Raw genomic sequence first — 23,562 nt, forward strand, 5'->3', positions numbered from 1 at the left:
CACCCTGCCAGAGACTATCGGGAAGGGAAATTCCAGACATTAAACAGTTTCATCTGTGAATGTTTCAGTAGAAATCTCTAAAAAATAAGAACTATTTGAAAAACATTTTCAAAATGCTTTTATCACACCTTAAAAGCTTAATGAGGGTGGGCCCCATGGCCTAGTGGTTAAAGTTCATGCGCTCTACTTTGGCGGCCCGGGTTTAAGGTTTGGATCCCTGGCACAGACCTGCTCTGCTCATCAGCCATGCTGTGCAAGCATCCCACATACAAAATAGAGGAGGCTTGGCACAGATGTTAGCTCAGGGCTGATCTTCCACCAAGCAAAAGAAGAAAAAGGAAGATTGGCAACGAATGTTAGCCCAGGGAGAATCTTCCTCACCAAAGGAGAAAAAAAAAGCTTAATTAGAATCCATTAATGTCATTGACTAGTCACTGTCAAGGCATCTCTGGGGCTCTCATAAATGCTTTTTTTTGGTTTATTTTTTAATCAGGATCCAAATAAAGTCCATACATTGCACTTGCTCCCTCAAGTCTCTTACTCTAAAATTCCCCTGACCTTTCCCTCCCTCCTTTCCTCCCCCTCCTTCCCTCCTCTCCCCCTCCTCTTCTCTTAGGCTGATAAGATAATAATTTAAACTTTATAATAATTTAATTTAAATTATTATAATTTAAGATAATCATAACTTAAACCAATCTCATAGTACTTGAAGTCACCATATGAAATTTTTTTTTTGAGGAAGATTAGCCCTGAGCTAACTACTGCCAATCCTCCTGTTTGCTGAGGAAGCCTGGCCCTGAGCTAACATCCGTGCCCATCTTCCTATACTTTATAGGTGGGACGCCTACCACAGCATGGCTTTTGCCAAGCGGTGCCATGTCTGCACTTAGGATCTGAACCGGTGAACCCTGGGCCACCAAGAAGCAGAACGTGTGAACTTAATTGCTGTGCCACCAGGCCGGCCCCTGAAAATTCTTTAATGGCATATTTGAACCCGTGCCCGACCTCTGCCCGCAGGTAGAATTTGTTATTCCGGGGACGAGCCGGAAGATTTGTATTTCCCATTTTGTGTGGCCGCTCCTACCCAGCCAGAACAAACCTACTGATGCCTTTTGAAGCACTGAGAAGGGGGTGGGACAAAGTTTGCACCGACAGCTGCAATGACAAAGCATTGAATGCCATCCCTTTAATATCCCCTACTGCAGAAATATTTGGGTTACTTTTTCCATATGGTGCAATCTACGGGGAAGATGGTTCTGAGGCATATAGAGTAAGATATGAAAGCTTCCTGTGTCACCCAGAGGACCTGACTTGGCATTGATGCTGGCAACAGTTGGGGTTTTAACAAACAACACACCACACAATTGCTACCCATTTCATTTATTTTATGTATTTAGGTCAAGTGTAACTCTTTAAAAACCCTTCTCAGTATGGAAATTTTCATACACAAAAATGCAGAGAATGATAACAAGCTCCATGCACCCATGATCCCGTTTCAACAATTATCCAGGTTTCCTTGATCTTTGCAGACAGTTTTAAGTCAGTTTGAAGACTCACATTTGGGGTAACCAGATTGTTAGGGATACTACCAGCCACCATGGTTCCCCCCGGCTTGCTCATTCAGTGAAAAGAAAGAGAACAAGGACAACTGAGGGCAGCCACACGTGGGTTCAAAAGGGAAATGCAGCCACAGACACTGCAGGAGCCAACTGGAAGAGACCACCGGCCGGGGGTGGAAGAGTTGCCGGGACTGGTTAAATATTTGAGAAGTTTGAATGGCACCTAATTATTAATGGATATGTGTGCCCGACCTAACATAAGAAAAATCAAAACAGTGGAGCCACAGATATTTTCCCAGGATGCATTTTCTTATGGATCCTAGTAAACAGCAATTTGCTGTTACCATGGGTTTTGCATGAAGACTGAAGTTCATGAACGGCTCTGTCTCCATCCGAGGTTCCAGGTGACCCACAGCTCACCTTGTCACACACGCTTGCCTCGAATCATCTTGCACTGAAAGGCGGTGCTTTGATTTGGGGAAATCATTTAGCTCTCAGCAGATTTTTCTCCTCCAAGAAACAAATTGATTGTGAAAAAAAAAAAAAGACATTCAGAAACATGAGATAATTCTGCACATTTTCCTTCCACAACAACGGGGAGGAATGTTCCTTTCCAACTGAAGGAAACAAAAGCAGGAGACAGATGCCGTGGGAGTCTGCAGAACGGCGGGGTGTCAGGTGGGGGTCAGAATCAGAGAAGGGGTGAGTGTCAAGGCAGATCGGAGGCTGGGATCCAGGATGGCGTGCAGAGGCAACGCTGCATACATCAGCTAGAAATCAAGAAAGCCGAAAATTTGTTTCATTTTTAGGCCAATCAACCTGTCCTGCTTTGCCCCTTCAAGCGAAGCCGGGGCTGGGGGAGGGGGACCAGGAGCAGGATTCCACCCAGGGAAGCCCAGTAGAGTCTCAGCCCCCCCGGGTTTTCACTGGGTGCAGGTCATGCAAGCGCCTCTGCCTAGTACACAGCACGATTCCAGACTCCCAGAAGGAAAGCAGGCGTTCAGCATCAACAAACAGTCAAGGCACACGAGCCATTCTTATCAGGGAATAGGGGACCCTCCCGAAATCCAAGTTCCCAGACACCAACCTCATTAGTGGCCTTCCCAAGGAGAGCGGTCTGGGCCTGCTGTGCTCACTCTGTCGCGGACAAGTCCTGTCCGTTTCCTTTTCATGATCTTCCCCCCCGGCTCAGGACACCCGGCTCCTAAACCCGCATGGGCAACGGCTTAGGAAATCACTCCAATAAACCTAATAATTCCAGGCATAGCTAACATTTACCCCCGCCCGGACTTGTGCTAAGGGCTGCACATACATGATTCCATTTGATGCTCACGTTGTCTCAGAAGCCAGGCCTCTCACCTTCCCGTTTGACGGATGAGGTAACTGAGGTAAGGGAGGTTGCATTGCCGCGCCCCAGCCAGCACGCACTGGAGCTGGGATTCGAACCCCGGCGGAGGCAGACCCCGGGGCCCAGCTCTGCACCAGCGCACATTCCTGCCCTCCGTCCTCAGCACCTCTGAGGACCACGGGGCCGTACAAACATGTGGCTCAGGTGCACGCAGGCCGCCCTCCTGCAGGTTGTCTCCCACGCAGCGGCAGGTGGGGGCGCCTGTCTCACACTCGCATCCAGAGCCTTGTAGAGGTTTGTTTCTGTTTTATGTGTGTGTTTGTTTTCAGAACAAAGGCAAATCCATCTCCCTTCTCATGAGATTTAAAGCAAAAGTAACAACAAAATCCTAGTTTGTGTTAAGATACCTGTCACACCAAGATACCCTGTTACAAGCTGTCATTTCTAAGGGTAAAGTCAGTTATCTGGAAGATTCATCTCTATATAATTATCTTCCACACTGGGACACTCTTGAGAGAGAAAGGGGGTGCTATTAACAATTAGTGAGACCAACAGGGGCAAACCAGGACTGTTGTGAACAAACCGGATGTAGTGTCTCTGTGAGACCCTGTCGTTGTGGGACACCTTCCCCAACCACACTAGGTATATCAGATCCCCCACTGCTGTTGTCCCAGATGCTCGGGCTCATCATCGGACGTGGCACCCCTACAACCCCGAGGCCCCAAAGTGTCATCCTGCCCTCCTGTGATCTGGGAGCAAAGATGTACCAGCTAAGGTAGCACTGGATGGTGTAGCAAGTAAACCCAACCTCTCGGGTGCTAACGCAAACCGAGTTTATTTCTTGCCAAGACCACGGGGACGTTTGGTGGGTGACGTCCCACAGGTGATTCAAGGACCCTGGGTCTTTCCCTCTGTGTCCCCACTGCCTTCTGGAGCCTCAGAGTCCTTTGTTTCCAGCCAGAAAGAGGAGGGAAGGAGGCACAGCAGATTCTCAGCCTCTTCGCCTTGGGAGTATCACCTCTCCCCTCCCATCCCAGGCACTGGAGGGACTGAATCACCATTCAACGCTCCACAGGCTGCTTCTGGCATGGCCCCCTCGACCCCTACCCACCTCACTCCCAGGCAGGCCCAGACACGGCAAGGAGGAGAAGTCTAACTGGGCCAGCCACGTGTCCCACCCTGGGCAGCAGTGGAGGGCGGTGGGTCCAAAAGCAAAGCAGTGCTGGGACTTAAAAGACAGGGTCTTGAACGCTCTTGAAAAGTCTCTATAATCTAGTCCTGAGGCCAAACATAGACACATGCGATGCTTTGAAAAGAGCAGAAACAGAGCAGTGCAAGGTAACACTGTGTCACAAAGAAGAACCAGAGGGACCCAAGAGGAAGGGAACAAAACCAAATGGAACCCAGCGGCACAACTAAAATGCAAAAGAATCAAGTGAGAGGCCCTGTGGGAGAACTGTGGGGGAGGCGTTCTGAGGACCACAGGGAAGCGGCCGGCCTCTGTAAAGAGTCCAGCGATTTCAGGGTCAGCAGTTGGGGGTAGCTCTTCCTGAACACACAAGGAAAACACACTCCCGTGGCAGTTATGTTGGGTTAGTTTTGTGAGAGAGAAAACCTCGCCTGGGAGCGGAAGGAGGAGGCAGGCGAGTGACCATGGCCAGCCCAGGCATTTAAGGCCTGTTGGCTACTTTTTGGCCAAGCCACCAAACACATCCGTGAGAAAGTAAGATCCTCGTGGTGCAGCTCCCCTGCGGTCATCTGTAGGCAGAGCAGACAAGGTCTGAAACCCAGCTCCCGCCCCGCCACATGGCTTTTCCTCTGTGAGTCCAACCAGACAGGGTTTGGATCTTAATTTAGCAGCATCTAGAAACTGGCAATTGTTAGGGTTGTGTAGGCCCAGCAGGAGCAGCTCATAGAAACCAAAACTCACAACGACTGATGTAAAAGTCAGAAAAAGAACTATTAATTTACAACTAGAAATGTGACGTAGGTCTCCAGAAATTAACACAAATCTCTGACCATCGACCAGCTGTGACACTCGGGGAGGGGTTGAGTCCATTTGACCTCGATCTCCAAGGCAAGGAGGCCCCAGACCCCCTCTAAGCAATAATGCTGTTAATCTGTTAAGGCACCTTTTTTCTTAACATAAGTTCTAATTTGATTCATTTTAGTTACAGCTTTTTTTTTAAACTGAGAATATTCTTTCATCTTCAGTGTTTCTCTAGTTTTCTCCTTCAGGATTTAGAGATTATTCAATTGTTTCATCTTGAGCATTTCATTTTCCATTTGACTGGGTTTCACAATCATTTATCCGCAGTGTGCCTCCAGTGCACCGGGCACAGGGACACACAGACGAATGAGACGCAGTGCTGGCTCTTAAAAGTCATGGTGGGCGAGGGAGGAGTCCAGAGAACATTCCAACTGAATGTATAAGTAGAATGTGCAGGCCTGCCCAAGGCAGCACCAGCCTGATGGCAGAGATGGAGGGAAGTCAGGAAGACGTCTCGGAGGAGGTGATGCCAGAGGAGGTGGTTGAAAGGCAAGCGGGAGAGGGAATTTTAGGCCAAGATCCTCTGGGGCCTGGAGCAAACACAGTCTGACTGTAGTCTGGGAGCACTCAGACTTCGCTCTGCTGAAGGCCCCAGGGCAGGCACTGGCTGGAGGGTGAGGAGGCAGCCAGCCCCCAGGGGCCATGAGAGACCATGCTAAGGAGCTTGGTTTTCCCATCTGCCTTGGGGAACAGGGAAGGGTTTCAGGCAGGTGCCCGAAGCGTTTAGGTCGGCCTTTTAAATAAGACCTTCTGTTTGGTGATTTGAGCAGTGGATTTGGCTATTCCCACAACGCAGGTGAAGATGCAGAGGGGCTTCTCTTGAGCAGCTGGATGGAGGGGGAGAATGGTCTGAGGAATATTTGAGAGGTAAAATCAGCAAAATTTGTTGATTGATGATTTACACGGGGTAAGGGAGTGAGGGGAGCCCATGATGCCGGCCAGGCAGGTGGATGTTGGGGTTACTGTCTGTATCAGTCCAGGTGCAACCAGGAACACCAAAACCACTCTACAGCCTTTAAAACAGGAGATTAACGCAGGGATTGGTTACATCCTGATGGAAGAAACTCCCAGAGAAGCCAGCTAGGGAACAGCTGGAAGCTGTTAGCACCGCTAGGCTGAAGGGGCAAGAGACAGAGGGAGAGAGAGGAGACATGGGGAGGCTGGAACCACAGTGCGCCTCTATGGATGGAGTTGAGCCACTGCCAGAAACTCCATTCAAAACAGAGAGGGAGGGGGAGAAAGGCCCACTTCTCCTTTCTTCGGACCTCCAGTCTCGCCAGTGCCCCCCGGTGGCCGGACCCCTGGGGAAACCAGTTCACAAGGGAGTCTGCTAAGCTGAAAAGGCTAAGAATTTGGTCTGAGCTCCAGCACACCAGCCCAAGTAGGCAACATGGCAGAAACGGAGAGGCAGCTGGGGGAGGGTGTGGATGCACCCATTTCTGGGCTCGGTGAGTTTGAGATGCTCTGGGGACCTTCAGGGAGAGATGTCCAGGAGGCACTTGCTGGACCCACGATTCCAAAGACCGGGGGCAGAGATCTGCATCTGCGCAGTGGGATTTACCAGCAGAAGGGCAGTAGTTACAGGGAGAGCAATGGATGTGCTCACAGGGTAAGTGTTTGTTACTTAAAAGAAACGTTCAAATTATTTTCCGAAATGGTTGCATCATCTTACACTCCAAGCGGTTTTACAAAGAGTCTATTTTGCTCCACATTCTCTCCAACACGTAATCTTTTAATTTTAGCTGTTCCAGAGGGTGTGAAATGTACCTCGTTGTGGTTTTAATTTACTCTGGTGACCTTTGTGATGGAGCACCTTATGAAAGACTTTTATATTGGCCCCTGTGGGGGTCTAGGTGTGCAAGTGGGCAGCCAACGGCTCCTCCTAACTTCTAGGTCTCAGATTACATTCTCCAGCTCCATGCAGGCCTTTCAGGCAATTCTTCTCCAGAATTCCGGGGTTACCTCTGAAGTTCTGAGCTAAAAGTGTGAATGTGGAGCCTGACAAACCTGGGTTTAAAACCTCTCGTCACCACTTGCTTGCTGGGATCCTGAACACTCAGTTTTTTTAATCTGTAAAATGGGAACAATATCTTTTTGTAGAGTTGCCATGAGGATTAAATCAGGTAATGTTGGTCAAGTGGCCAGCTTGGTATCTGGCACACGATATGGGCTCAGCAATGAAAGCAAATGTCGTTGGTTTTGTTATTAGAAGAATTAAAGAGATGCTGGAGATCGTCTTTATTTCACACATGAGGAAATCAAGGCCCAGGTTACTTATAAGAAGTGTCCAAAGCACCCCACTAACCAGGGAAACCGACCCTCCTCATTCCCCAGCCAGATGCCCCTCCCCCCCAACCCGCCCGGCACTTTCAATCACTCATTTATACACTGTAGCAGGCCTGGAACAGTGAGAACTCTGTGTTTCATCATCGTTTTAGGGCAGAGAGTGGACTCACACCGGGGAGGAACCTCAGTCTGAAACTCTGCTGAGGATTCTCACAGACGAGCACAGGCGCAATCCCAGCCTTCCGTGGTTTTGTTTCTGCTGGTTTGGTTTTTCAAAAAACACCAACACCCACCTAAGAGCACAAGGTGAACTCTGTTCCAAGTACACCCATCCTTTCTCCATCCCCGTTCCCCGCTGAAGGCCTGGGGGCGGGCGTGGGCTTGAGACCTGTTCGAGGTTGTTCACCCAAGGAATCGCCCAGCTGCCCTTCAGACTTCTCTGCCAAGAAAGACGGCAGACAGGGTTGTGTACTGAAGTCTTCCTTTTGGGAAGTCTTTTATTCCCCCTCTTTGGTTCTGGGACCACCAAAGGCCAGTCTAGGGACCGCGTTCACCACCTGCCGTCCGCATGGGAAGAGCCCATGAAGCTGCTTAAAGAGAAGGTGATCTTTAGAAACACCGCAAAAGCAATGCATATTTGCAAACATGCCACCAAAACCTCAACGCAGTCGGCGTGGCAGGACGCCCTCGGGGAGGGGGAGGGAGAGGGGTCGGGGAATTGTGCGGGGCAAGGTCAGATGCCGTTACTCCCCGACCCTTCATTCCAGGAACCTTTGCTCAGCCTCCCCTGGCTTCACTGGGTCTACTGCCCTCGCCGCGCCCGGCCTGTGTCTTGGTCACTAAAGGTCCTAGGGGCTGACACCAAGCCACGGAGCCACCGCCCCGACCGCAGGCGAGAAGGCGACTCGGCCCGGACACCGCCCCACGTGCGCTCCCGCCCGGCGCGCCGGACCCGGAAGTGCGCGCCTCACGTGCTCTGCGGGAAGGTGCCGGACGCCGGCCAAGGGGGCGGTCTCCGTTTCTGCGTGCCTGCGTCATCGCGTCATCTGGCGGGGCCGCGGGACGGGGAGGTGACGTATGGGGCGCGTAAAGCGGCTGTGGGCGTGTCCGGGGAGTGAGACTGAACCTATGCCCGCCTCTTAAAGCCGCTGAGGCCTTTCGGTATCCGGCAGCGCGGGCTGTGGGCCGCGGCGCCTTTAAGTGTCGCGGTGACACGTGTGTGAGGCGGCGGAGGCCCGGATGGTGCGTGTGCGGGGCCCGGGCCGAGCGGACACCAGCGCTGTGGGCCTGTAGTCGGGCCCGCCGAGGGCCGGGTAGGCTGGGCCGGTGCCCGCGCCGGGGGAGGGCTGCGCGTCCGGGCGGATGAAGGGCCTCAGGCGGCCCTGGGGTGTGGGAAGGTGCGGCCCGGCGCGGGTCACACCTCGGGACACTCCGGGGAGACAGGGGCGCGCGTCCGCGGTAGCTCTGGGGGTCCACGGGGAGGGCTTGGGGCTGCGCTGTCCGCGAGGGGCTCGAGGTGTCCCCGAAGAGCCCGGGGCTGCGCTGTCCGCGAGGGGCTCGAGGTGTCCCCGAAGGGCCCGGGGCTGCGCTATCCGCGAGGGGCTCGAGGTGTCCACGAAGGGCCCGGGGCTGCGCTGTCCGCGAGGTGCTCGAGGTGTCCCCGAAGGGCCCGGGACTGCGCTGTCCGCGAGGGGCTCGGGGTGTCCCTGGGAGTATCTGGGTGTTCAGAGGGAGGGCTCGGAACTGCGCCGTCCGCGAGGACTCGGAGTGGCCCCAGGGAGGGTCGGGGTTGAGCCGTCCGCGAGGGGCTCGGGGTGTCCCCGGAGAGGGCCCGGCGCTGCGCTGTCCGCGAGGGCCTGGGAGTGTCCCCGGGGAGGCCCAGGAGGAGTGCGATCCGGTTGCTCCGGTCCACTCTGTTGTTCACCGAGAACCCCGGCCGGTGGTGGAGGGGAGAGCTGCACTAGCCAGAGTCCCCGGCGGGGGAGGAGGCAGCGGGTTGTGTCGATGTTGGGTACTATCCTTATGCACAGAAGCATCATTTATGCAGAATTCAGACTCTCTTTGGAAGGGCTTAAGTCAGAATTGGGGGGAGAGTGTTCTGTTTGGTAGCAGAACGGAGACCTTGTTTCCTCCTACTAAGAGATGCAGGAAGGGCTACCCCTTGAGAAGGTAACCTTCTTCATAGTCACGGTCATGATTATGGTCATGGTGGATGTGAAGGGGGGAGTAGAAGATGGGGTGTTTAGGTACCCGTTGCTTTGGTCGCATACTGTTGGGTCTCTCCTGGGGTTCTAGGAGCTAGAACAGCATTTTCAGACGGACAGATGAGACGGGAAACCATCCTGGCACTCGCACAGTACGTTTTCTGTAGAGGATGCTGAGAACCAGGCCCCCAGTAAGAGGGACGCTCATTTCGCTCCTTCCTGGCTGGGGACTGGTGCTCTGTACGCCCTGCGGAAGAGCTCATCTCGGAAGCCCCCCTCTAAAGGAGCCCCAGGGAGGCCCCAGCCCTGTCCTTCCGGGGCTCCTTCCCCGCCAGCACGCGGTTGACCCTGTGGGTCCTGAGAGCAGTTTATCCTGGAAAAGTGAATTTATAAGGGCAGAGGGAGAGAGAACATGCTTGAATGGTGTTTGTTTGGAGGAAGCTATGTCTGAATACTCTTGGAGGTAGAAATATACGTGGATAAGTGTTAGCCGTTCCTGGACCATAAGAACCGTGCACCGGAGAGAGCATCCTTCCCCAGTTCTGGAGTGTGTTATCAAGTGTGCAAATCAGAGGCTGGGTGATGATTACAAGGATGTTTTTCTCTGGGTCCCTATACCTGAGAAGGAAAACATTTTTAGGTTATTGGTTAATGTTTCAAGTGAATTGGTGACGTAGAGGTTGATCTTTCTGTCAGATTTTGAAAAATCTTATTTGTTCAAAATCTTTCTGATTCCACATTGAGGAGTGGGCTATGGGATAGGTGTTCCTTAAGTTGCTGACCTCGAATTGAGTCAGGTTAAAACTCCCAGGTTCTCTTTATCCTCCTGCTACCCAGTTCCCAGCTGTGGACTCACGTCCATCCGTGACAGGGTCCTCGCCTGTCCCTGGGCAGACACGAGTCTCGACTAAAGCAGGGACATTGTGGGGAGGGCTTCCTTATACAGATTGTCCTTTGTGCTGAGATGTTCGTCGTGCCCTCTTTTTCCACGTTGGTATGCTTCCATTTGTAGCTATCAGACACGACACATCTGACATTTGCTGTCAAGTAATGTGGGGACAGGAGAGGAATGAGGATTGGTCCTGCACATAATTATTGATGCAGAGTGAGGGGACGTGGTGGCTCACTGTGTCGTTCTCTCCCCGCTGTGTGTGTTTGAACGTTTTCACAGCACAGTTTTTAAGTACCTTAATTTTATGTAGTCAGTGATTGTGGATGGTAGTTAAAGAAAAAAATCCACACTTAGCAAAGTGAAGATTTGGCCACTCTTATTGCTCCTTTGTGGGCTTTTTAAAAAAAAAAAAAAAATTTTTACTGCTTCATGAAATCTGAGAGTTGGAGATGATTGTCTGTTACTCTTTGGAGATTTAGATTTAGATTTAGACTTGAGTTGTCTGGCGAGTGTGGGGAGATTTTTGTTCACTGGCGTGAAGGTTAAGGTACAGAGCAAACAGGCGTGTTTGGTATCCTGCACGTTGCAGTAACTGGTAGCTAGTTAGCTCAGCTCTCCTCCTGCTCTTCCTGAGTCCAGCGCTGTCCGGACTCCCGCCTTCGTGCCGACTGTTCTCAGGAGATGGTTGGCCTTCCTGCTCTTGTCGGCAGAGTGGGGCTGATGAGACAGTGGGAAGAGAGCCGGCTTCACGTGATGCTCTGTTCCTCCCAGGTTCTGATACCCATCCCGGGCGGCACGCTTGCAGCTTTGGTCATTGAACAGGCCGGAGCCGAGGAGCATGTGAATTGGAAGGCCCAGCACCACGCCTGCCCATCTGCCCGAGCTCCTGACCCCACGCTGCCGCAGTGGCGTGCCCCAGTTCAGACCGTCCAGGTGAGCCCGCACGGATGTCTGTGTTTTTTCGTTCCTCCAAGTTACCGATAGGTGACCCACAGTAGTCGTTCAGTTGGTGAGACTCTTAGGTAGTTCTCCTTGGGAAAGGTGCTTTTATTTCCTCAAAGGACTAGTGCTTGCTTTTTAAAAAATAAGTTTCTTTCATTTCTGTTTTTTATTGAAAAAGAAATTTGATCCACATACAGAATTAGATGCTCCATAAGGATAAATTTGAATGGTTTAATACGAGGTGCTGGAGAAGGTCCTTTCAGTGGAGCATAGTTTGGAGGTACGCCTGACTAGTTGGTTCTCCTGTGCCAGGCTGGGTACTAGATACGCGAGGGAGTCATCATTTTTCTCATGAGAGTGAGCAATTCAAAGAACGTGTTTTTCTGCTTGAGACTCGAGTAGTCCTTGAGCTTTGGCTGGCATGGTTGAGTTGAGAGCTGGTGAGTGGGGAGGAAAAATGGTGGTTACAACTGTAGCCATCAGCGGTCATGGGGTTCCTGTTTGTTCCAATTTCTCCTGGCCTGGCTGCACCGCCCGTGTCAGTCCTCTGTTAGGGATGGTTATGTAGCTAGCACTCAGCACTCACCGAGTACGAGTCGTCTCATTAATGGCACAACCACCTTTGGTACTTTTTTTGTCCCTGTTTTACAAAGAGTAGGAGACCTGCGAAGTCACAGTGATTGTCCGTGGGTTTCTAGCTAGTAGGTGATGGAAGAACCCAGGCCTGGCACATTCCAGAGCCCTGAGCTGCCGCTTCCCCACTTTGCTTAGGTTTAGGTGTCTTGCATACACTGTTCCAGTCCTGTCACTGTCCTTCCTTTTCTCCCTCACTTCTCCTCACTTTTAAAAAGATTACTTTGTACAGGCACTGTCCAATAATGCAAGCCACAAATATAATTTAAAATTTTACAGTAGCCACATTAAAAAATAAAAAGCAGATGAAATTAATGTTCACAATAGATTTTATTTAGCTCAATATATGTAAAATATTATCCTTTCTGCATATAACCGATCTGAAAGTTATTGAGCTGTTTTACATGCTCATACTAAGTCTTCGCAATCCTGTGTATATTTTGCACTTAACAGCATATCTCAGTTTGAACTGGCGTCTTTTCACGTGTCTGGTGGCCACACGTGGCTTGTGGCCTTCATTTTGAAGAGTGTGGGTGTGAACAGACAAGCATGCTTACCTGACTCACTGTGGTCACTCCTTTACTGCCCAGATTTGTGTGTGATCAGAGTGTCTTGGGAGAGTTAGTGTCTCCTGTGTTTGAGCAGGTGTTAGGACCACATGGTCGCCTTTTGAAGGAAATTGCACCAAGCTCCATGTCTGTGGTTACCTGACGGGTGTTTGTTGAAGAGATGCACATGGTGAGGGCGTCTGACCTCCTCGGGCCGCTGCTGCCTCTCAGCTCTGTTTTCAGAGAGAAGCGTGGACTCTGCTCTGTCCGAATGATTCACAGTGTCTCCATGGTTTACACTTCCTTCGCAGGATTGGCAGCTGATCCAGAGAAGCTTCTGTGTGGCTAGCATCCATAATGAGCAAAGAGGGCATTTTAAGAGGAAGAGAGACCTAGCTGCTCATTGCTCTATGTTCCTTCTTGTCCCCACAGTGATGCACCATGCCAATAGTTGATAAGTTGAAGGAAGCCCTGAAACCTGGCCGCAAGGACTCGGCTGACGATGGAGAGCTGGGGAAGCTTCTGGCTTCTTCTGCCAAGAAGGTCCTTTTACAGAAGATCGAGTTCGAGCCAGCCAGCAAGAGTTTCTCCTATCAGCTGGAGTCACTAAAGAGCAAATATGTGTTGCTGAACCCCAAAACAGAGGGAGCCAGTCGCCACAGGAGTGGAGATGAACCACAGGCCAGGAGACAGGGTACAGACACGGGGTTTGCTGGCAGACAGGCCCTCACTGTGTCTTGACCCAGCAGATGGACGAAACGTTGACTGATTAGTAGGAACAAGAATAGAATGTAGTCAGAGTGGTGAATTTTATGTGGGGTTGTATATTAATCGAGCTTAGATATAGAAGTAATGATACAGGGTTGGTCGGAAAGAGCTCTGTGTCCTTAGAGGTTTCTTGGAACCTGTGGATGTTTAATAGGATCAGATGCAGGATTGGAAACAAGAAAGAGAAATGGGGTGGGCTTCAGAGTGCCTGGTTCCTCCAGCTGTTCATTCTCCAAGTCTTGTCCTCTCATCCATAGAGGCTCTTGAAATTCTAGACCTAAGCTGTCTGGGAGGTCTGTGAGATGACTGGGTTTTCTCCTGGGCTTCTAGGAATTTCCAGCAAATGGGAACACCAGTGACCTTTGATGCCGTGTTCTGAGTAACTGCCCACTCTAATTTACGTGCAGCCGTTTCTTTTTGTGGTCCAAGAGTGCAGAGACTTAAGGTGTCCTTCTCTCTCCCCCTGTCCCTTCCGCAGGCGGCGAGCACGGGTCTGAGGGCTGCGGTGATGGTGTCCCCGCCCCGCAGAAAGTGCTCTTCCCCATGGAGCGGCTGTCTCTGAAGTGGGAGCGAGTGTACCGCGTTGGCGCGGGCCTCCACAACCTCGGCAACACCTGCTTCCTCAACTCGACCGTGCAGTGTCTGACCTACACGCCGCCCCTGGCCAACTACCTGCTCTCCAGGGAGCACGCTCGGAGCTGTGAGTGCGAGTCGGCGGCGCGGGGAGGGCTGTGCACCGCCGAGACAGACCGGTCTCCTCGGTAGACGGAGCCACGTGCGCGTGGGGCTGGCATTCTCGGTCTGGGCCAAATCTGGGAGTGAAGTCTGTGACATGTAATAACTGATAAAACCTAAATTTGAATTGTACCTGCTGCAGGGCAGGCTGTGAAGACAAGTCGCTCAGGTGGAGTATTGTGTCCAAACTTTTCTAGAAATAATTACCGAAACAGAAAAAAACGTTTTCAAAAGATACCTCTAAAATATGTATATTAAATTATATGTCTGTTATTATACCAATGTTTTATGTACATTATAAAACATGCCCCAAAGTAGAAATTTAAAGTGGGTAAAATAAAGATGAAATACAGTATAAGTTAACCAAACTGAAGAAATTAGAAAGTCCTAGTAGACTTTAAGCTATTAAAGAAATCAGCTCAGTGGTTAAAGAGCTTTCTATGAAGAAAATACCAGGCTGAGATGATTTACGGGTGAGTTTTGTGAAACTTAAGAAAGAGGTCATTCTAACTCTCTTCCAGAGAATAGGAAGAAAACTTCCCAGCTCGTTCTCTGAGGTTTTTATAACTCAGATAATGAAATTAAACAAGCACAATATGAGAAAGTAAAATTTCAATCTCATCTTATTCATGAACATAGGTGTAACTTTGTAGACAAAATACTAGCCAATTCAGTTGTCTTTTAAACACTGTGAGCAGCTTGTGTTCATCCTAGCGATGCAAGGGTGTTCTCATGCCGGAAGATCCCTAGGTGTAATCGTGGAGGGAGCACAGCGCAGGTCCCTAGAGCACTGCTCTTTGGGCCGGCCTGCTGCCTTTGCAGCTTGGCTTTGCTACAGAATAGCCTTGAGTCCTTGAGAATGGTGCCTCACCTCTTAAAAGCTTCCTCTTCCTCATCTGCAAGGTAATAATAATCGTCTCCCTCCTGGTGGTGGTGTGAAGGTTAAGTGAATTGTATAATTGCTTACCATGGGCCTTGGCACACAGTAAGTGCTGTATAAGCGACTGCTGATTTTGCTACCTTAATTGCTATTACCATATTAACAGATTAAAAGAGAAAGGTCACCTGAAAATAGATGGAAAAAAAATTTTTGGTAAACTCTTAGCAAAGTAGCAGTAGAAGGGAGTTTCCTTATCTTGGCAAAGGGCGTCTACCAAAAACTACAAAAAAGCACTGTGAAAAGGAAAATATTGGAAGCCTACCTTTTAAAATAAGGAGTGAAACGAGGATGGCCGCTATCACCACTTCTGTTTTTAGGGTGTGTTGGTCCCAACCAGAGCTGTGACATAGGAGAAAAAAGAGGGACTAACACTATTATTTGAAAATGATATTCTTGCGTAGAAAAGCAAAAGAATCTATAGAAAAATTAGAAATTAGGCAACATGACTAGATATAACATTAATATACAAAAGTTAGTTAAATTTCTCTACACCAATCAAGGAGTTATTTAAAAATTGATATTGTAAAAAAATGTATAATAGCAAGAGTGATAACGTATCTAGATCTAGATTTACCAAGATGTACGTGGAAAATGTTTACGGAAGGACATTACATGATAACCTATGTACGTGGGGACGTTGCCTTCACAGAGGGGAGCTTCAATATTGGAAAAATGTTGGTTCTCCCCACATTGATATAGATATTAGTTTAGTTCCAGCTGATTGTAAAATTTATGTGGAGAAGCAAAGCAAAGGATCAAAAATAGCCAGGACACTTCTGAGGAAGGATGTGAGAAGAGAGATGCTTTGCCAACTGTGAAGTCTTCTCGTAAAGTTAGAGAAATTGAGATGTCGTGGTTTGGGTCAGGGAGAGATGACTGGTGCAGCAGAGCAGAGCGCCCAGACACAGACCTGCATAGCTTCAGAAATGTCGTGTTGCATGCTGCTTTTTCACATATACGTGTGTCTCCCATTTTAAATAAATGGAACTTTAAAAACTTGGGTTTACGTATGGAAAAGATGCAGTAGGACTCCTGTTTCGCAGCATACACACACACACACACACACACACACACAAATGGATTAAAAACTTAGTATCAAAAGTCAAACCAATACTGTTACCACAAATGTGGGCAGACCTCTCTCTGACCTCGGAATGGGAGATTTCTTAAGACTCAGAAAGCGCTAACCATAAAAGAAAAAACCAGATAAATTCAGCTGCATTAAAATTAAGAACTTTTGTTCATGAGAAAACACCTAAAGAAAATTAAAAGACAAACGTGGAACCACAAACTGGGAGATGAAACCTGGGACACACAAACAACAAAGGATTGGTGCCCAGAATATGTAAAGATGGGCAAATCAGCAAAGAGAAGACAGTAACCTATAGAGAGAAACATGACGGACAGGCATCTTACAGAAGAGGAAGCTCAGGTCAAGAAGTACAAGAAGAGAAGTTCAGCCTTTCTAGTAATCTAGAAGTCAGGCACTTGCCATCAAAACCACAGCAAGCTACTGTTCACACCTCTTATCGACGGTGCGGAAGTCTGACGGCACTGCATGTCAGGATGAAGATCGGTGAGGTTCTTCGTGTACTCCTGGTCTGAATTGGCATAACTCCTTTGGAAAACAGTCTGGCGTTTGCTTCCAAGTAATCTATTACCCAGCAATTCTACTCCTGCAGAAAAACTCTGATACATGGATACCAGGAAACCTGTATAAAAATGACCACAGCAAAAAATTGTAAGCAACCCAAGTGCCCATCAACAGAATTGCTACATGAGTCGTGGTGTAGTCGCGTGGTGCGATATGAAACAGAGGTGCAGAGAATGCGTTGCAGCCCTGTGGGTGAAGCGGAGTAACAATGTCGAGTGAGGAAAGGTCCCGGAAGACTGTGTCCAGCATGAATTCCTGTTTATAAAGTTGAAAAGCAAAAACAAGACAGTTTAGTACTTACGTGTATGTATATCTGTTAAAACTTAGAAGGAAAAAAACAAAAGAATGATTTTGAAAAATTGGTAAACAATTAAAAATGAGGAAATCAGGATAGAAGCAGAGGCGGGGGGCTGGGAGTATGGGAGGAGCAATGTTGTGATAAAATTTTGGGTTGTGTGATGTGTTCAGGCATATTTTATCCTTGGTGCAGTCAAGTGGATTCCGACTGCTAGCGACCCCGTGGGCAGCACAGTGGAGCCCACCTGGTCTTTCTGCTCTAGCCTCTCTCCTGCCAGGGATCTATCAGGCAGTACTCCACTGCTAGTCATAGGGTTTTTTTTCTTTTAAAGATTTTATTTTTCCTTTTACTCCCCAAAGCCCCCTGGTACACAGTTGTATATTTTTAGTTGTGGGTCCTTCTAGTTGTGGCATGCAGGACGCTGCCCCAGCATGGCTTGGTGAGCGGTGCCACGTCCGCACCCAGGATCCGAACCGGTGAAACCCTGGGCTGCCGAAGTGGAGCGCACAAACTTGGCCACTCGGCCACGGGGCTGGGCCTCAATCATAGGGTTTTCCTGGCCTGTGTTTTTGAGTGGGTGACCAGGTCCTTCTTCCTAGTCTGGAGGCTCCACTGAAACCTGTCCGCCATGGGGGACCCTGCTGGTGTTTGAGACACCAGTGGCAGAGCTTTCAGCATCACAGCAACACACAGCCACCACAGTGTGACAACTGGCAGGCGAGTGGTGTGGCTCCCTGACTGGGAAATGAACCTGGGCCAGAGCAGTGAGAGCATCGAATCTTAACACTAGACCATCAGTGCTGGCTTCAGGGATGTTAGTTATATTATAGTAAAAGAGTGAATGGAAGATGGCCATGCTATGGAAACTAGTATTTTTAAATGTCTTGTCGTTGTAATGGCTTCCTAGCAGCAAAAGTTAGTATAATTAAGGCCCAGTGCACACTTCTTTTTTTTTTTTTTTCCTGAGGAAGATTAGCCCTGAGCTAACTGCTGTCAATCCTCCTCTTTTTGCTGAGGAAGAGTGGCCCTGAGCTAACATCCATGCCCATCTTCCTCTACTTTATATGTGGGACGCCTACCACAGCATGGCTTGCCAAGTGGTGCCATGTCCGCACCTGGGATCCAAACTGGCTAACCCCGGGCCTCCGAAGCAGAATGTGCGCACTTAACTGCTGCATCACCAGACCGGCCCCCAGTGCACACTTTTAAGATGAAGTTGATTATGCATCTCTGTTTCTGGTAATGACCTTGGTAATGTTGAGGTTGTGTTCAGTAGACCTTTGGTAAGATTTGACCTTGTCTTGTTTTCGTCTCATAAGATCCTGCTCTCCCCAACCTGTAGGAAGCTCTGCCTTTTTCTTGTTCAGTGTGCTCCTTTGTAGACCTGACTTTGGTTCTTTGTTTTTCTGCAGGAATCTTTGAGCTATTTGTCAACTTTGTTAGAGTTAATTTAGTTAGAAGTAGGTGGCTTCTGTAACTCCTTGTAACCTGGCGTGTGTAAACTGCAGTGTGTCGGGAGCACGTGCGTGAGGGGGGCGTCCAGGATCAGCCCCTCTTTGTGGTGGAATGCCCTCCTCCTGTGAGCAGTGCAGCCGACCTAGAGAGAGTGCTGCTGTCACTCAGTGAAATGTTGTTAAACCTTAACTTCTTAGCTTTTTTAGAGTAAAACGTAGTAAGAGAAGTTTCACTGTTTTTTCCCCTGGACACCACTGGATCCCTGAGTGACGCTAAGCGGGCCGGCTGTCCTCTCCTCCTCCTTGAGTTCGCTGTTGAAGATTCTCCAGGATCCTGAGAAATGTCACTTGATCATGACAGGGGTCTGCCGTAGGTGTAGCACAGAGCACCAGTTCCTGCCACGTGCCTGCACCCCTTCTGCACCAGGATCTAGCTAGAAAATAAACCCTTCATGTAAAATATCCAGGAGGATTAAATCCTGTCCAAAATGGTACGTTCTTCTCCCAAGTTTAAGTAGCAATTTCCCAAAAGTCGTGGACTTGACTTTCACGTTCTGTTTTTCTGAATCAGCTGAAGAATCTTCGTGCTTGTCCACCTGCCACTTAAGTTAACCTTGTATGTTGCCAGGGATTTGGGACCCCTGTTTCTAGTGTTTCTGGCTGAAATGGTTACTTGCCCTGTTTAAGAGTGATCATTTATCAGGCTGGCAGTCTGCAGGTTTCACATAACGATTAGAGGCTTCATTTCCACATCACTTTTATAGTAAATCTTAACCCCAGTTAGATTTTGAAAGTGGGACCTCTTTTTGTTTAACTTTTGTTAAGGCTTGTGTTTAAGTTATCTTAAATAACATTTTAATTTTTACCTAAATTTGAGCCCCTCCACCATTATTGTCATTTTAAAAATAAAAGTAATAAATAAACATGGTTAGAAGAGTCAAGAAAACTCTAAAATGGAAAATAAAAGCCTCCACTTTGAGTAAAGGCAGTCACATGAATGGTCTTGTAATATCCCTCCAAGAAGAATTTTTTATGGAAATACTAGCAGTCTTTAAAAATAAAGCTTTTTTCTATTATGGTAAGTACGTACAACATAAAATTTACCATTTCTGAGTGTACAGTTCAGTGGCATTAGCACATTCACATTGTTGTGCAACCAGCCCCGCCAGCCACCTCCAGAACTCTTTCGTCTCCCAGACTGCAGCTCTGTCCCCATTTAACACCAGCTCCTCAGCCCCTGGCACCCACCCTTCTGCTTTCTGTCTCTGTGACTCCGACAACTCCAGCTGCCTCACGTAAGTGGAATCATACAGTATTTGTCTTTTTGTGACTGGCTTCCTTCATTTAGTGGAATGTCCTCAGGCTTCATCCTTGTTGTAGCAGGTGTAGAATTCTTTTTCTTTTTAAGGCTGAATAATATTCTATGTATATACCATGTTTTTTTATTCATTCATCCGTTGTTAGACACTTGGGTTGCTTCTGTGTTTTAGCTCTTGTGAATAATGCTGTGAATGTGGGTGTATAATTACCTCTTTGAGACTTTTCAGTTCTGTTTAACTTTTTGAGGAGCCTCCGTACTGTTTTGCACAGCGGCTGTAGTATTTCACATTCCCACCGACAGTGCACAGGGTTCCAATTCTGCATATCTTGCCAGCACGTGTTACTTTCTGTTTGTAAACACTAGTATTTTATCTGTGTGATAAACAAGGCTGCATGCTGTTCCGTTATTGATTTTGAGACAGGTCTAAGTAACTGGGTAATGGGAGGTATTGCAGGGGAGAATAATTGGTTTGTGCTGAATTTTGTGTTATGAGCTAGGCGTGTTTGAAAAGGTAGCGTACTGTTTACGAGACAGCAGTATGGTGCAGAATCGAAGACGTGCTTGCCCTTGGTGCAGAGGTTCACCTTTTGGTGCGTGCCTTAGAGAGACTCACGTGCACACAGGGAGACGGGTAGAGAGTCATTCATCGCAGCACTGGTTGTGACAGCAGAAAAGTGGAAGGGTTAATGAGTGTTGGCGGGGATGTGTAAATGAACCGTGGTCTGGTCCCTTGGTGGAATCTTCTCGGGTGAGAGAGAAGCAGCTAGAGCCACGGTTACCAGCGTGGATGACAAGGCAGGTGGTTGAATGATATGCTCTACACTTTACAGTTTATATAAAGTAAGCTTAAACATGCAGCCACAGTGCCATTTGTTGTTTGTGGACACGTGTGTGTTAATACGGTAAGTACATTAATGGGAGCAGTGCTGACCTAATTCAGGATGGTGGTTACCTCTGATGAGGGAGTGTGGAGAGTCGGGTTGAGAGGGGACTTCAGCTATTACACCAATGTTTTACTTAAAAAACACCTAGAGGGGGCCGGCCCTGTCCCTGAGTGATTAAGTTTGCGTGCTCCACTTCTGTGGCCCAGGGTGTTGCCGGTTTGAATCCTGGGTGCGGACGTGGCACTGCTCATCAGGCCATGCTGGGGCAGTGACCCGCATGCCACAGCTGAAAGGACCCACAACTAAAAATACACAACTATGTACCGGGGGCCTTTGGAAAAAGGAAAAATAAAATCTTTTTTAACAAACACACACCTAGAATAGGGTGGAGCTGGGTAGTGGTATAGTCTTTGTACTTCTCTTTGTATTTAAAATGTCTCAACTTTAAATAAAGGTAAAAACGTACCACTGTCTAACCTAATGCTCAGGAAGGAACAGATCGTTGCACACATAGCGGGGGTCGGCAGACTGCAGCCCTTGGCTCAGTCTGGCTGCTCCCAGTTTTTGTAATAAAGTTCCGTTGGGCACATCCTGCCCATTTGATTATGCATTATCTGGCCACCTGGTGCGGCCAGCTGTGCTCTCCAGTGGCCAAGCTATGTAGTCCTACAGTATGTAGGCCTGGACGGCCCCCAGAGCTGGCGGTGCTCACCACGTGGGTCTTCTCAGAAGTTTGCTGAGCGCTGATGGATAGCAGTGAGGGGTTTCCTAGAAGCAGTGGAGCAGAGGTTCCCACGCTTGAGGGGCAAACCAAGGGGGTGTCAGGAAGCCCCAAATGTTCTCTTGACCATGTGATGCAACTTAGAAATTAGAGAAAACACTTCTAAATTTAATTCTGAGAATCAGACTAATTCTTTTTATAAGTGAATAGTTCTAAAAACATGAAAAGGATCTTGCAGGGTCAACAGCATTAGCCCAGGGTGACGAGTGGGCATTAGGACTGAGCTTTGGGTGGGTCGTGCCCGAATGCCCCCGCAGCAGGGAGACATTCCCTCTGTGGTCACTGAGCCGGGTTCAGGGTCTGGATCGCCGCGGCTCGGCCATTCTTTCACACACCAGTTTGCCCTTATCTGCTGTGTTTCTCTCTGTCTTACGTTGGAGTGGGAGTGTCATAAATTCTCTTGGAAGCTCTTGCCTTGAAATCACTGCCTCATCCCTGTCTGTAGGTCACCAAGGAGGCTTCTGCATGCTGTGTGTCATGCAGAATCACATCGTCCAGGCCTTTGCCAACAGTGGCAATGCTATCAAGCCCGTCTCCTTCATCCGAGATCTGAAAAGTAAGAGTTGATGGGTTCCGTATCGAATGCCTGCTGCCCCAGCTCTGCGGTGGGCTCTGGGGAGTTGGTGGGAGGGAGAGGAAGAGTCAGGAATGAAGTCTCAGGAGTCCTAAGACTTCATGTAATAATAATTGGGCACATGTGGTGGTGCAGACTAAAGGAATAGTGGTTTGGAGACCCCTGTGGGCCGGGGTCAGTGGGGAAGGCCTCATGGTGGGGATGCTGGTGACCTCCGGTTTGAAGAAGGGGTGGGTTATGGCCAGGCTGGGGGTTGTGTGTTTTAAGTAGGCAGGTGAGCGTGAAAGAGCCGGGAGGTGGAGAGTGGGTGAGGAGGGTGTGGCAAGGCCTTTTCTGAACCTCAGAAACCAGTGACCACAGATTTCCCTTTGACTTGGCAGGAGAGGAAGGGTCAGTTGTTTTTGAAACCTGTGTGAACTGTAGTGTGATAACCTTACTATCTGTTTGTGTTTGTATTGGCTCCTGGAAAACTATGGATTGGTGGATTTCGCGTTGTTAGTGCTTGGTGTTCTGAGGCGTTTGTGCTCTTCTGTTGAATGAGGAGGGTTTGAGCCTTAGGTCTCATTGAGAAGATCACGGCCGTGAGGAGGCGTAGTGGGTGTGGAAGGCTTGGGCAGAGCACTTGTCCTCACTTGCCACTTTGCGGGGGACCCTGTTTTCCCTGGGCCCGCCAGGAATTGTGATGAGCGAGCAGTGGTGGGTCGTTGGAAGGGAAGGCATGAGCTCTTCCCCCCACTCTGATGCTTCTTTTTTCCCTCTGTAGAGATCGCCCGGCATTTCCGCTTTGGGAACCAAGAGGACGCACACGAGTTTCTCCGGTACACCATCGACGCCATGCAGAAGGCCTGCCTGAGCGGCTGTGCCAAGTACGTGCTTCCCTTCAGCCCCGTTTGCAGTGGAGGCGGCCAGCCCTCTCTCTTCTCCCTGGCTTTCCTCTGTAGATGTGTGCATCTTGGTCCTTGACCTGCTGACGCTCAAATAAGGGATTGCGCCTGCTCCCCGGGACGGGCCTCTCCAGGGCCTTTCTCCGGGCGCAGGGCCGTGTGGCAGGACCAGGCGGTGGCGGTGGAGCCCCGTCCCAGCAACTTGATGAGGGAAAGCACTTTAAAGTCTCTGTGCGGTCCTCCCACAGTCAACATGGACTTTTCCCTTCTTTTTAAAATCACCTTGTTATTTTGATACAGAGGATGGGGTGGTAGCAATTATAATGTCCTGATGAAAGAACTTGAAAGCCTACAGGAAATGTGAGGGCTCGGAAGTTTATAATTTTTGAGATTTTACTCTCCTCAGTTACTGCTTCTTAATTTCAAATTTGAAAGCACAAAGTGCACGTGCCAGATTGATGACGTTATGCTGAGTATTTCTGACAGTAATCCGTTTCTGTCAGGAATATTTTTGTATCATTCGTGGGTTTGTGGGTTCAGATGAAAAAAAATTAGGTGGGAAATACTCCCTGTTTCATGGCTGTTGCCTCGGCTTGGAGGAGAACTGAATCCTCGACTGGAAATGCTCCCCAGTTACAGCTTAGGCAGTAGATGCGGAATGCCCTCCAGGAAGGGCAGTTGAGTTGCAGCCCTGATAATGGGAACCCCTGTGTCAGTGGATGAGGTTCTTAGATGAACCCTGAGAAGAGTTCCCCTGGTTCTTGGGGCGCGTTTCCCGAGCCCTGCTGGGATCTCTGGCGTGGTCAC

General features: G+C 49.1%; 1 protein-coding gene and 1 long non-coding RNA gene across 9 annotated transcripts in view; one reads left to right on the forward strand and one right to left on the reverse strand.

The window, feature by feature from the left end:
* Positions 1–1,366: 1,366 nt before the first annotated feature.
* LOC139073807 (uncharacterized) lies at positions 1,367–3,181 on the reverse strand. The gene is made up of 3 exons (XR_011522837.1): positions 2,872–3,181; positions 2,647–2,763; positions 1,367–2,329 (listed from the first exon to the last, which is right to left on the reverse strand). It is a non-coding gene; the product is annotated as an uncharacterized lncRNA (long non-coding RNA).
* Positions 3,182–8,342: 5,161 nt separating this feature from the next.
* The window catches only part of USP36 (ubiquitin specific peptidase 36), a 40,755-nt gene continuing 25,535 nt past the window's right edge, over positions 8,343–23,562 (forward strand). Inside the window, exons 1-6 of one of the 8 annotated variants that reach the window (XM_070559804.1) lie at positions 8,343–8,485; positions 11,111–11,272; positions 12,895–13,156; positions 13,709–13,930; positions 21,743–21,853; positions 22,635–22,737. In XM_070559804.1, the coding sequence (XP_070415905.1) occupies positions 12,904–13,156; positions 13,709–13,930; positions 21,743–21,853; positions 22,635–22,737 (689 nt within the window). In that variant the 5' untranslated portion in view covers positions 8,343–8,485; positions 11,111–11,272; positions 12,895–12,903. Of the gene's footprint in view, positions 8,641–11,110; positions 11,273–12,894; positions 13,157–13,708; positions 14,135–21,742; positions 21,854–22,634; positions 22,738–23,562 lie in introns of all 8 variants that reach the window. The other 7 variants (XM_070559803.1, XM_070559807.1, XM_070559806.1 and 4 more) reach the window with 7 other exon arrangements.

Source organism: Equus przewalskii, chromosome 10 (assembly GCF_037783145.1).
Source record: "Equus przewalskii isolate Varuska chromosome 10, EquPr2, whole genome shotgun sequence".
NCBI classification, from domain to species: Eukaryota; Metazoa; Chordata; class Mammalia; order Perissodactyla; family Equidae; genus Equus; species Equus przewalskii.